At 39.7% G+C, this 13,142-nt stretch overlaps 1 protein-coding gene across 1 annotated transcript; it reads left to right on the top strand.

Moving 5' to 3' along the window:
* Positions 1 to 7,880: 7,880 nt before the first annotated feature.
* On the top strand, positions 7,881 to 11,723 carry ccl25a (chemokine (C-C motif) ligand 25a). The gene is made up of 5 exons (XM_034105247.2): positions 7,881 to 7,925; positions 8,506 to 8,587; positions 8,844 to 8,961; positions 9,082 to 9,193; positions 10,834 to 11,723. Exons 2-5 carry the CDS (start codon positions 8,527 to 8,529, stop codon positions 10,855 to 10,857), a joined length of 315 nt encoding a protein of 104 aa, XP_033961138.1. The 5' UTR covers positions 7,881 to 7,925; positions 8,506 to 8,526; the 3' UTR covers positions 10,858 to 11,723.
* The last annotated feature ends 1,419 nt before the right edge of the window (positions 11,724 to 13,142 follow it).

The raw sequence follows: 13,142 nt of genomic DNA, 5'->3' as shown, positions 1-13,142 counted from the left end.
AAGCCATCATCTGTCAGGGGAGCTTGGCTTGTGCTCCGAGCCATAACAGTTTAACTTCTTTCACTTTCTGTCAGCGACGCCGTTGTCCAATGTCCACTGTAAATCAGAGACAGTCAACATTTGTATTGGTTGCAGGCCAGGGAGCTAAACTCTCACTAAACTCTATTTATACTCCAGATAAATGTTTGTGTATTTTTGTTTTGCCAGACAAAATGGTCTGTGTAAACATCCCGTGAAGCAGATATCCCAACAGAGTCTATTACATTGTTATAACAATGAGAATGTGCTGCATCAGACACTGGACATGCTGACTTCCTGTTCTGCTTTGTGTAATATGTTTATAATAATAAAAGCGGCTTTGAAGTACAGTTACACCACTTCATACACATTCTGTTACATATACACACCTATTCTTCTTCGTGACCTAAAACCTAAAAATATACTCCAGGGGGAAATTTGACAGAAAAAAAAAACACAAAAGTAATTATGATGCACACATTTTTTCACAAAACCCAAAACCGTCTCATTTGTTGTGTGGTGAATAATCTCATTTTATCTTTTGAACTAAATAACACAACTTCTGGTTGGAGCTAAACAACAACTGTGTGATGAATTCATTTTTGAACAGCTCTAAAAAATGTAAATGTTGCTAATATCTGCGTACCTGTTAGATATATCTTGCTGGGAATAAAACTGCAGAGGTATAATGCCAGAAATGTTTTTATAATTATGCATTTGTGCAAACAGAACATGATGTTTGTTAATGTCTCATGTTGTTTTAATAAGCTCTGTCTAAGATATCTGTTGGTTAGGGAAAGATTGTGTCCTAATTTAAAGTTCACAAACCCTGTTCTGATGAATATCTAATGAAGTATGAACTGTGAAGACATCTCTTCAGACCTTGTGCTGAATAGTGGTTGCACAAAAAAAACCAAACATCTTGTCTAAAAAGGAAATACACCCGATTGCAGAAGTATTTACAACATCGACCTTTCATACTGCAGCAAGTATTCTTTTTTTGCATGCATATACAGTTTACAACTGGATGGCTGCAAAAAGAGTAGATGCTAAATCAGTATCATTTTTCAATCTACAGCATGTCAGAGATCTGTCTTCATCTCTGTTGTGCTTCTTTGTACTGCGTGCCAAAGTTAAGATACTCAGACACTGATAAATGATTTCTGGGATATGACTTCTTTCATTTGCATGCAAAAACGTCAGCAACGGCAAAGGGATAAAACAACATATCATTATTGTCTGAAAAGAATGCTGAAGACAACACAACACAGTGTCCTCATACTGCCTGGGTCCAAGTTCCTTTGGCAGTGGACCATCATCTCCTGACAAATATGCATTCAACCATCAGGACATTTTGAAAATGCATCGAATCCAGGAATAGAGATTACAGTCTTTCTATGTTAAAGGGGCTATATTATACTTTTTGGAGTTTTTTTTTTCCTTTTGTGTGTTATATTGATTTTTTTTTGCATGTAATTGGTCTGCAAAGGCTCAAATCCCAAAGTTCTCTTCAGACGGAGTTTCTCTCCCACACATTTCCCCCCTGCCTGAAACGCATACATTGGGTTCTATCGTTGATTTGGGTAACATCACTATGTAAACCTTACGCTTTTATTGGCTAGCGCTCCAACACTATAGGCGCATTCACACCGCAGTACTTTTCCCACAAAGGTTCATGAGAACTTAGTTCATGAGAACTCTTTAGTTCTCATGAACTAAGTACAGATCGCGTTCACACCGGAATAAGTCCCTGGGGGAGGATTAGGCAAATGAAGCCGCTGACGTCACTTCTTCTTCTTCTGCTTTAGGTTTACTGGCAGGCCGCAAAACCACTTCACGGCGTATAGAAAGGCAAAGTCCCTCCCTTTCCGGGAGCCTCCATGGGACCCCGGAAGCGTAAAATTATACATTGAAGTCAATGGAGAGAGAAAGGTTATCTTTTGATCCCGTTTGAATTGTGCCACGAATGACACATATGATGTTTGTCAATTTAAAAGAATATTTTGCAAGTCAAAAAAATAGAAATGTGTCGTAAAACTGTGAAGTTACACATTTTTTTGTGTGAAACCGCTGAGTGAACTACAGGTCTCTTGGTCTCGCACAATACGCGTCACCATCACAAAGACGGCCGTCACGTTAGCAAATTTCACCTGTTTCTTTCAGAATGAGGCGAAAAGTATAAAATGAGGTGAAAATCACTACAAGTCTGGGCATGTTGAGAGCTGTACATACACGAAAGGGGAGTTAGTCGGTTCTGTAAGAGCAGCGGGACCGGCTTTACAAGGTTTCGGTGAGTAATATGAGTGCAATGTGTAACGTTAATGTCAGCTAGCTAACATTAGCTAACAAGGTACACTAACGTGTTTTGTTTCAGTAACTAGTTTTCTCCTTAAGAACTTCGTGGTCTCTGTATATGCTGTGGATAACATTAGTGTTCACAAGAACAAGGTACACTCCCGTGTTTTGTTTTAGTTGCTCTTCAGATTGAAGCGGCCAGTTTTATATCGACTATACAGTATATTCTATACTGTATGTGTGATCTCCTTTTACATCTCGTTGTGTCATTTGAGTTTATTTGCTGTGTGTAGATTCAAGGATTTTGGTGACATGAACATGACCATCGCGGAGGCAGTCCAGTTACCATCCTTCTGTCTCCGTGAGGAGGGTGGGTCATATATCACCCATACTGGCACCAGGTCAACACAAACTGAGTAAGATTGACAATAAAGTTGACTTTGAAAAATATATATATTCTTTATGAAAATAGTTGACTGTTGGAGAAATGAATCCAAATGAAACGTTGGACTGAACTACAACTACGCCTTTAAATCTCTACGGACTGTTTTTCAGTGGGATGGCAAGATCCTATCTTTAAATATTTATTAGTTTTTTCTCAGAACAGATTTTCTGAAGTTAATTTAACTTTGCCGACCATGTAAGGTCATTATTAAAAAGGTACAATCAATTTGTTTAGGGTTGACTAAAATAATGATAAACATTTCATTTGGATAATTTACTGACAGAATAAGAAACTCAATGATGCTCTACTCACCTGTTCCTTTTTATAAAGTGAAACAGTTGAAACGATAGATTTTTAGTAAACTTAAAAACAACCTTCTCCAAAAGCTATCAAGGAATATACCGAATACTTATTTTAGAACTTTATTACATATTATTTGTATATAGTTTGAATGATCCATAATTGACAGAAGCTTGTGTTTACACTGACCTGTTACTCATATATTAATGTCTTTGTAACTTCAGTAAACCACTACCTCACTAATTTCTTTCATTCATCACGGTTCAGTAAACTAAGTGTACATGAACCAGTTTAATTATTATAATAACGTAGGATTGCAACTCTTTGAAACTGTAGGTGGCTCTTAAAAGAGCCGTTGTGTTTGGGTGTGCTGGTCTCGGGTCAGTCTAAGCCCTCTCTCCGCGAATGCAGCTGGATGTCCTTGGGCATGATGGCGACCCTCTTTGCTTGGTTCATCTTACTGGGGGCAGCTACATGGATGTCGGTGCAGTCCACAGTCATTGTGCAGTTGAAGGCAGAATTAATGAAGGCAAAATTAATGTATTATTGACTCCGAATGAAGCACAACTTCATGTCATACAATACATTGACTTTATTTGTAATTGTGTGAAAACATATGAGCATAATGATTAGCAAGCAGGACCTGCAGGAACAGAGCACGGTGATGGATGGAGCTGGGAAGAGAGAAGAATAAAGAAAACAGATCAACTTCATTATCGGATATTAAAAATTCAATTTCAAAACAAGTTGCCGCTCCTACAGTTTTCTAGTATGTAAAGATGATTTCACATGACCTATGCAAAATATCACACTCAATACATGTGTGTCTCTGGGGGGTGCATTGTGCCTTTGATGTATATAAATAATATACCATAACCAAATACTATTACGTACAGTGGAAATCAGGTTGCCAGAGCAGGTCAGTGTGCATGTTCCTCAGGGTCTCAGCAGTTACAGGTGAGGGAAAGGAAATAAAAGAGAAAAAGGTCAGTAACAACACTTTAAAGTAACAACACTTTGAATAATTATCTCTTCTAATAATTTTCTCTCAGTAATCACTCAACTACTGTCTTTCCAACAAACAGATTGACTCACCCGCACTGTCATCACAATGAAACACGTCCAGAAGAATCTGTCATGCAAAGCTCCCTGCCTGCCTTCGACTCTCCCTGACTGCTTCCTTAGCACCCGGTGGATGGCGCAGTAGGCTACTCTTCAAATGTTTCATGTAATACTTACCATCATGACTACTCTTACTTCATGTAATAAAATAATAACTTCATGGTAAGGCTACTAAAAATGACAAGGCTAAGTAATGTAATGCTAACTAACGTGCTCGCTACTCGTCGCTACTAGCTAGGTAGCTAACTTGACTATATGTTCCATGCACAACATGTGTATTACCTGATATGTCTGATCCGTCGACTCCTGGTCCTTTCATCAGACGGCAATCGATAGAAAGAGCAAGTGGTATGATCACTTTTGTGATTACAACCTGGTACAAAGCACACATGCATCTTGTAAAAGTGAATTTATTTTTAGCAATCTCTTATTTATTGGAGGGAATAAATCGGTTATGAGATCTTCTTCTTCTTCTTCTTCTTCTTCTTCTTCTTCTTCTTCTTCTTCTTCTTCTTCTTCTTCTTCTTCTTCTTCTTCTTCTTCTTCTTTTTTGACATGGAACTTATTGTTTAAGATTGACAAACATCATATTCGTGGCACAATTCAAACGGGATCAAAAGATACGTGTTCTCTCCCCATTGAATTCAATGTTAATTTTTCGCTTCCGGGGTCCCATGGGCCGGAAGTAGATGGGCGTGACTTCGCCTCTCTATACTGCCGGCCGGAAGTCCCCGGAGTTGGGGACTGGCTTCAGTAGAAGCTGCTGGGAGTCCCAGCAGCTTCTACTGAAGCCTTCCGAGTAAATCGCCAGAACGCCGACACCTCCTCATCTCCACCGCTCCCATGTTTTCTTTTGTGTTGCCATAAGTTAGTCTCTCTGCGTTTCTGCGCTGGGCTAATGCTAATGCTAATGCGAGGATAATAAAATGGCGGCTTCACAAAACTTTTTGGGAGTTTTAGGGGGCGTGGTTTGCATTCCGCCCAGCCAATCAGACAGAGGAACATTTTCTCCCACGAAAGTCCCTGCTCTCTAGCGGGGACGGAAAAGGGGGTGAAAAGGTTCTCATGAACAAATTTTAGTTCCGGCTCTTTTTGGTGTGAACGCGACATTTCGGAACTATATCGGAACTAAAGTGGGAAAAGTACTGCGGTGTGAACGCGCCTATTGTATGTGATAGGCTTAAGGGGTGGGACATCTTTAAGTGGTTGCCCAATCAGAGCAGGCCAGCTAACCAATCAGATCAGACTGGGCTCTGGTTTCAGACAGAGGGTGAAAAGAGGCGCTGCAACACAGACAATATGAGAAAAATAAAGCACTTTTTGAACATTAAAGCGTGTAGACTTTCCACAGTAGATGTACAAAATACAAATATGATCTCTGAAAATTAGCATAATTAGGCCCCTTTGAAGATGCAAGTTGTTTTTCCCAGGAATATTCTGATCTTTTTTACTTTGTACTGTGATTGAACGAACACACCTAGCAGGGATCAAGAGAATCGCACAAACAGACTGAGGCAATAAGAAAGAGCCCATTTCATATGAATTGCTTTGATGCGTGAGTGGCACCTGGGGAACAACAGTACATTATTTCTATCATATAATGCACAGTCGTGTGTTCTTGAGTAGAAGTGTAGCAAACAACTCAAGTTAGCACCAGCATCCTGCAGACAAAGGAAATGGAGAGGGCATGTTCATGAAACGCCTCATTAGGCCTGAGAAGCATGTTTGGATGTGAGTACAAACATAAACAGGGAACAGCGCTATCCAATGTCCACTCAAGCCCTCAAGGCTCATTAATATCTGTCAAAAAGCGTTCAACAAAAGTCCACGAATGAACACTGCAGCCTGTTTTTAGAAGTTAACAGGAAAGGCTTTAGGTGGTTACGCCATATGCTGACAGTTGTTTTTATTGCATATCTTTTCATCTGTCGGATCACAATGTGACTAAAGGAAGGTTTTTAATATGTAATATGATGTTTCATACAATAGAGGGGGGTTCTCCAGAGAATACTGGAAGTATAACTGAGAAATTCCACGGGGTTTTATGGTAGGTGCGTAATTTGTCTCAAATACTTTAAAGGTTTTCATTTGTCGGTACAGCTGAGCTTTATTGATTCTGAGATACACTGTTTATGGCCTGATAAAACCTTAGTGTGTGCCATCCATGGGGACTTCCAAACAAATTAAAAGTGAACACTTTCACATCGATACTGTACGACAACTAATGTTTGGTAAATGTCAAACAGTCTATGTTTGAGGTTTCAAGAGACAGTGATCACACATTTTCTTTGCATACAATAATGTACAGCTTAGAAACTATTCTACAGCAAGACTGAACGTGATTGAAAAATATTTAACACGTTATGACATGTTATAGTTTTCCATATGGAAATATTGAGGATGTCTCTCAAATTAAATAGGAAGTCATACTGGATTTGAGTGTAACTACTGTAAACCATAATTTTGGTGAAGCAGGTTCCAGTGCAGGGGCATGATTGTGAGGGGCACTAAACGGAGATGCTGGGCATATTGGGAGAAGGATGCTGCTGAAGATGCCAGGCAATAGGAAAAGAGGAAGGTCAAAGATGAATAGGGCGAGGGGGGAGATGCAGATGGTTCCTGTGAACGAGGGAGATGCAGAGGACAGGAAGAGATGGAAACAGATGATATAGGCTGTGGTGACGGAAGCAGAAGAGGCACATGTTTAATAAAAGGGGAAATGGTTTACTGAGAGATGTGAGCAATGCTATTCTGCCTGTTTTAAATTAGTTGAACCTACATGTAATAATGTTATAGTGAATGTACTGGATGTGCATTTAAACGTTAGGTATACATTTAAACGACAGTAAAAACAATTCTCAGTGAATATTAGATACAAATGCATATCCATATACTGTAGTCTATTGTATTGATAACATCGGTATATAAATATGATGTCCCTTCCCTTAAAGTCTACCCTCTTTGAACAAAACTTGCCGACAAAGATAAACATCGTTGAGTTGCTTGTGTTAAAAAAACTTGAAACCTTATCAAGTTAAGGATATGGGCAGGATTACCTTTAACAGCTGCATGTTAGCACAACAACTCAATTGCTTTAAAGTCTTTTACTCCATCCTTTTTGTTAAATGCTGTCTTGAGTACAAGGATTTACTCCAAGGAACTCTTTTCGATACGAGTTGAAAACAAATGTGTGTGTTGGCAATAAACACCTTCCTTCAACAGTCACTTTGGAAGCCTAAGTATTTCTCAAAGACCTTTAAGAGTTTACCAGGCTAGACTCCAACTAAAACAACCTGAGGTAACAAGGGAGTTTATTTCATGGTAAGATCTGTTTGGTCGTACTAAATCAAAATGAAGACTTCAAAGCGAAATGAATCATGATCACAAAGGTCTTTTGTATGCATGCTGAGAATTCCCCGCTTCTTGAAAATGTTTGAAAACTGTAAAAGTAAAAATGTTTGGCTTTGGAAAATGAGCTTGTTTGACTGAAATCCCAATGATCAAAATCATCTTTACATAAGGTGGGGGTCCAATTCCCAAAGGTGAGACTGATACTTGAATACAGCAACCAGAGAAAGAAAAAAAATCCCCTGAACGGAAAAAAGAAAGATGAGATGGGGTGCAAAGGTAGGCTGCGTTTATGGAAATATGATCCCTGGCGTGCGTGTGAGCCCTATATAAGACGGGCTCGCCTCACCTGCACAGACACAAGAAGAGAGAAGGGAATACATCTCCAACTTAAGAGGTGAGTTATAAGCAATCCCATGGTAAAAAAAGATCATTTGGAGTTTCCTCCATATTTTGTAACGGTCATAAGTGTGTTATCAGACTCGATTCAGTACAATTTATGTGATTCGTATCAGTTTTGTTTGGATTATTTATCATTCTTTAACTTTTCACAGCACCAAAAGCAATTCAAAGCAATACTATTTCATTGTGTGTCCTACCACAAGATCACTTTGCTTACCAAAAGAGAAAATATCAAAGAATAATTTAAACATTTATGGCAATCAAAAACAAATTGGATAATGTTTTAGAGCTATGATTTTCTTCATTCAACAGGCGTGTAACGTGACTAGACTCTAGAGAAATAGATTTGTTTGACAACCGAGAGTTGAAGAGTTAAAAAGTCATAGTTGTTTGATACAAATGCATGTACATAGACATAACGAGAGGTGTTGTGAAATATTTGTTCAAGGTTCAAGGTTTCCAACGTGAATAGGAAAGGTGTGGGCAGAGCAGAGGGATAATTATCAGAGAGTGATAAGGCTGACGCAGGAGGTCAGCTTTCGTTTTACTTTTTGCTTTCATCTGTCTTCTTCCAGAGCTGCTATACAGACATCACCATGCGGTTCAACACGCTCATCTTGCTGAGTCTGACTTGTGTTTGCCTTGCACTCGCTCATAGTAAGTCACTGAAATAGAGCAGTGGGTATCCGACTGTAGTGTCAAATAGTGTTCGACAATAAAGATTAAAAGGCAGGTTTATTGTAAATACCTGCGTTGGAGGTTACCTCACTGTGTTGCATCGAGGACCTTCTGCATTTTGTTGACTGATTATTTGACTGTGTGATGTATGAATAGTATTTTACTGTCGTTTTTGTGGTGGCACTGGATCGTATTTGATTTCTGACTTTACTGCTCTGGATTTCTGATTCTCCAGCGACCTATGACGACTGCTGTTTGAAGTACGTGAAAAAGTTGGGCAGGAGCACTCAAAGACATGCAGTGGCCTACAGATTGCAGGTACCAGATGGAGGCTGCAACATCCCTGCTGTTATGTAAGTAAAGATTTAAAAACCGATAAGAACATCCACTGTGATACTGAACTCACTTCAACTTTGGCATAACATGTTCTCTCATTGCTGCGCAAAATAATGTTTGCATCGATTATCCTTTAGCTTCACCATGAAGAGGGGGCGTGAGTTTTGTGCAAACCCCAAAGAGAAATGGGTCACAGATCTGAGAAAGAAGATTGACAGACGCCCAAGGGGTCACAAGAAACCCATGAAGGTAAGAGATTAAGGAAGTTTGCAAAACTGTCCATGTCATCATGTCATGCTGGTTTAAAAAGGACGTTCGATTTTTCTATCCTTGTTTTGATAGGCAGGGACTTTCGAGCGGCTCTTTTTTGAGAAAAGAGCTATATTTCTGATTGGCTGGGTGGATTGCAAACCACGCCCCGTAAAACTCCCAAAAAGTTTTGTGAAGCCGCCATTTTATTATCCTCGCATTAGCATTATTAGCATTAGCATTAGCCCAGCGCAGAAACGCAGAGGGACTAATTTATGGCAACACAAAATAAAACATGGGAGCGGTGGAGATGAGGAGGTGTCGGCGTTCTGGCAATTTACTCGGAAGGCTTCAGTAGAAGCTGCTGGGACTCCCAGCAGCTTCTACTGAAGCCAGTCCCCAACTCCGGGGACTTCCGGCCGGGGACTTTGGGCGGCAGTATACGCCGTGAAGTGGTTTGCGGCCTGTCAGTAAACCCAAAGCAGAAGAAGAAGTGACGTCAGCGGCTTCATTTGCCTAATCCACCCCCAGGGACTTTTTCCGGTGTGAACGCGATCTGTACTTAGTTCATGCGAACTAAAAGGCGCATTCACACTGCGGTACTTTTCCCACAAAGGTTCATGCGAACTTAGTTCATGCGAACTCTTTGGGTTTACTGGCAGGCCGCAAACCACTTCACAGCGTATACTGCCGCCCAAAGTCCCCGGCCGGAAGTCCCCGGAGTTGGGGACTGGCTTCAGAGTAAATCGCCAGAACGCCGACACCTCCTCATCTCCACCGCTCCCATGTTTTATTTTGTGTTGCCATAAGTTAGTCTCTCTGCGTTTCTGCGCTGGGCTAATGCTAATGCTAATGCTGCTAATGCGAGGATAATAAAATGGCGGCTTCACAAACCTTTTTGGGAGTTTTACGGGGCGTGGTTTGCAATCCGCCCAGCCAATCAGAAATATAGCCCTTTTCTCAAAAAAGAGCCGCTCGAAAGTCCCTGCTCTCTAGCAGGGACTTTCGAGGGGGTAAAAAGGTTCGCATGACTAATTTTAGTACCGGCTCTTTTTGGTGTGAACGCGATCATGAACTAAGTTCGCATGAACCTTTGTGGGAAAAGTACCGCAGTGTGAACGCGGCTATTAAGAAAATGGAATTTAAAATCAGTCATTAAAAAGAAAAGCTAATAAAATAAACATTAAAAGATAAAAGTTACAGTGCAGTCGAATATGAATAGTTCAATTATTTCGGTTCTTGATTTTTATTTATTCTCAGAACCTCCCTTTGGAAATCCGAACATTTCCGTCCCGATTGTTCATTTAGACTGATTGTTTTCACCATGTTTTGTTCACATGACATCCACAATCGGACCCTCAGGAGGGTGTACTAGCCCCCTAATCTGCTTTGCGTTCCATAACAAAGTCTTTAAGTGTTACCTGAACACCCCGTGTTACCAAAACACTATTTTTCACCCGTCGGTGATGTGATTGTTCCTCAGTACAAATCACCCAAAAACTGATCGTAAACTCCAGACTGATAGTCTCCAGAAATGACATTTAGGTTGTTTTTTTGTAACAAAAAGGCATCATGCTACTCTAAAATACACATACCCTTTTCAAAATAATTGACATGTAATTGTGTTGTTCTCCTCACAGCACGGTCAGCCGTACAGAGGCTGAGGGCGTCTACCAGCTGAAATGGCCCAGAGTCATGCCACCTTCATCTGCCAATTCTTATCATTAAGCAACACACGGTTTTATGGTGTCTGTCTGGAATCTAGTCGATGAGGCTGGCCAAGGAAATCTTCAAGCATTACTTTTGCTTTCACTCTGCACTAGGATAAAGGTCAACGCTTGGGTAGAATCGCAGCAGCACCTTGTTGTTTGAGGATGAACTGCTGCCGACGGGCCGCGACATATAAACGCCTTCAGTAGCATGGCTGCTCCAATGAGAATACTTTTGTGACCGTTTTCTTGCCTTTTAATACATGAGCAATTCAATAAGCTGCTTAATAAATGGTGATCATTGTAAATGATAATAATACATGTGTCACGATCTGTCTGTGTCGTGTTTTGTCTTGTCTTTTTCTGTCTTTGGTTTCCTGTTTTATTTTGAAAAGTGTTCACCTCCTGTTTTGCCTGTTGCTTTCTGTCTGTTTTCCCTCCCTGATTACCCGATTGTGTTCACTGGTGCCGCTGTGTTTTCTCCTCCCTCCTCACCTGTCTCTCATTTGATTGATTAGTCCTGAGTGCATTTAGGTTCTGTGTTTTCTGTTAGTCTTTGTGAGTTCCTTGTTGTTTGACTGTGTTCACAGGGAAGAGTTCTGTTTGTTTCTTTTTAGCCTTGAAATAAAGGTGCTTTTTTTGAGAGATCTGCGTTTGGGTCCTGCCTGCTTCACTCATCCCTGATAACATGTGCTATTTAGAGTACTTCTTGCATGAGATGGCCATCAATAATCGTTTATATACAAACACTAATCATTTGGGAAATCTGTCTCATAGAAAAGGAGAAACTCTTGTCTTAACTTTTTTCTGAAATGTTAAACTGTCTGTCTTTTCATACATTTTTTGTATATGTATTTGTTCCTATATAAGCATTATTTCAATAAATGTTGCTTATCATCCCCCACCCTATTATTGTTCAGTTTAAGAATATGTTCACATAAATGTTTCTACACAGTTTTTCTATTTAGCCCACTTTTTTGTATTTAGCTCATTCAAAAACATTTTAACACTATATTTCATTAAAACAGGGACATTTTGAATACAAATAAGAAAAGGAGGAAAGGGAACACCCTATTGCTTTTCCTGCTCATATTTATTTATGAAGCGTTTGAATTATTTGAGGATAAGAATCCTCCTGTAAATTGTATGGTAGCAGCATTGTTTAAGGAAGTGCATATTGTGTGTTGTATTTTCACAAGGCACACAGCATTTACAATCTGAATGCTCTTGGATGTCTGCACATTGTTTCTTTATGAGCCTGCTATAAGAACAAATCTCCTTCACCACCTGATGTTACCATCATTAAACACTTTTATGCAGGCAGTATTTTACTTACAAAAGTTTAAACACAATTGTAATACGACACAGTTCTGTGTAATAAGTAGATGTGTAACTAAAATCATTACAACAGTTTTACTATGGATACCTGCAATGAAAAAAACAACTGTAGGCAAAAGTAACACATTCACCATTTGACTTAAGCTGTACACAGTGCTGTATAGTAACTAAGTACATTTACTAAGTAATTTGTTTGGGTACATGTACTTTTGATGCCACTTTATACTTCTACTTCACAACATTTTAGAAGCAAACATTGTACTTTTTACTCCTCAACATTTATTTGACAACTCGTTTAAATAATACGTTCACACACTGTTTGCCTTTAACATGATGACAGTTATACATGTGTATGCTCCCCATATTCCTATTTGTCTTCTCTTTGAAAATATATCTAAAAAAAAGACATATGAAATGTATAATCAATATTTGCATAGCCTATTAAGTGCTTTTTTCCCTTGTGGCTCTTTGGGTGACGGTGCTTTTTAGGTAATGATACACTGCTGACCCAAAGTAAGCCGGTAAAATGCCAAGATTGAAGTATTCTGATTAAAACTGCAGGGCAACATATCTGCAGAAAGAAAGCAGGCATGCACAAATCTTCAATGAGCGTCTCTGTGACTGCGATGTGCTGATTCACAACCAGCAGGATCTGATCTGCCACGAGGCTGGATTTCTACATTGATCTATGTGTGTTCTTCTTTCATATCCATCGGCAACAGCAACAACTGCTGGGACATGCATGTGGTAAGATCTCACTATGACTAAATGCTATTTGGCCGCGTTGTCTTCATAATTGACCTATTTCACACATGTTACCTTGCAGACCTGTGCATCGTAGTAACATTATCAGACACGAGGCCTGTGTTTGATGTTTTAACGAACACTTCTCTTTTGGTAAT

Source organism: Pseudochaenichthys georgianus, chromosome 17 (assembly GCF_902827115.2).
Source record: "Pseudochaenichthys georgianus chromosome 17, fPseGeo1.2, whole genome shotgun sequence".
Lineage (NCBI taxonomy): Eukaryota > Metazoa > Chordata > Actinopteri > Perciformes > Channichthyidae > Pseudochaenichthys > Pseudochaenichthys georgianus.
This window is presented reverse-complemented; position numbering and strand designations above follow the sequence as displayed.

What these genes read in the sequence shown, in the direction of transcription:
- ccl25a (XM_034105247.2), top strand. Translation starts at nt 8,527, where the DNA reads ATGCGGTTCAACACGCTCATCTTGCTGAGTCTGACTTGTGTTTGCCTT. An exon ending in TTGCCTTGCACTCGCTCATA is followed by an intron (nt 8,588 to 8,843) that starts GTAAGTCACTGA and finishes CTGATTCTCCAG; the next exon opens with CGACCTATGACGACTGCTGT. An exon ending in GTCACAAGAAACCCATGAAG is followed by an intron (nt 9,194 to 10,833) that starts GTAAGAGATTAA and finishes TTCTCCTCACAG; the next exon opens with CACGGTCAGCCGTACAGAGG.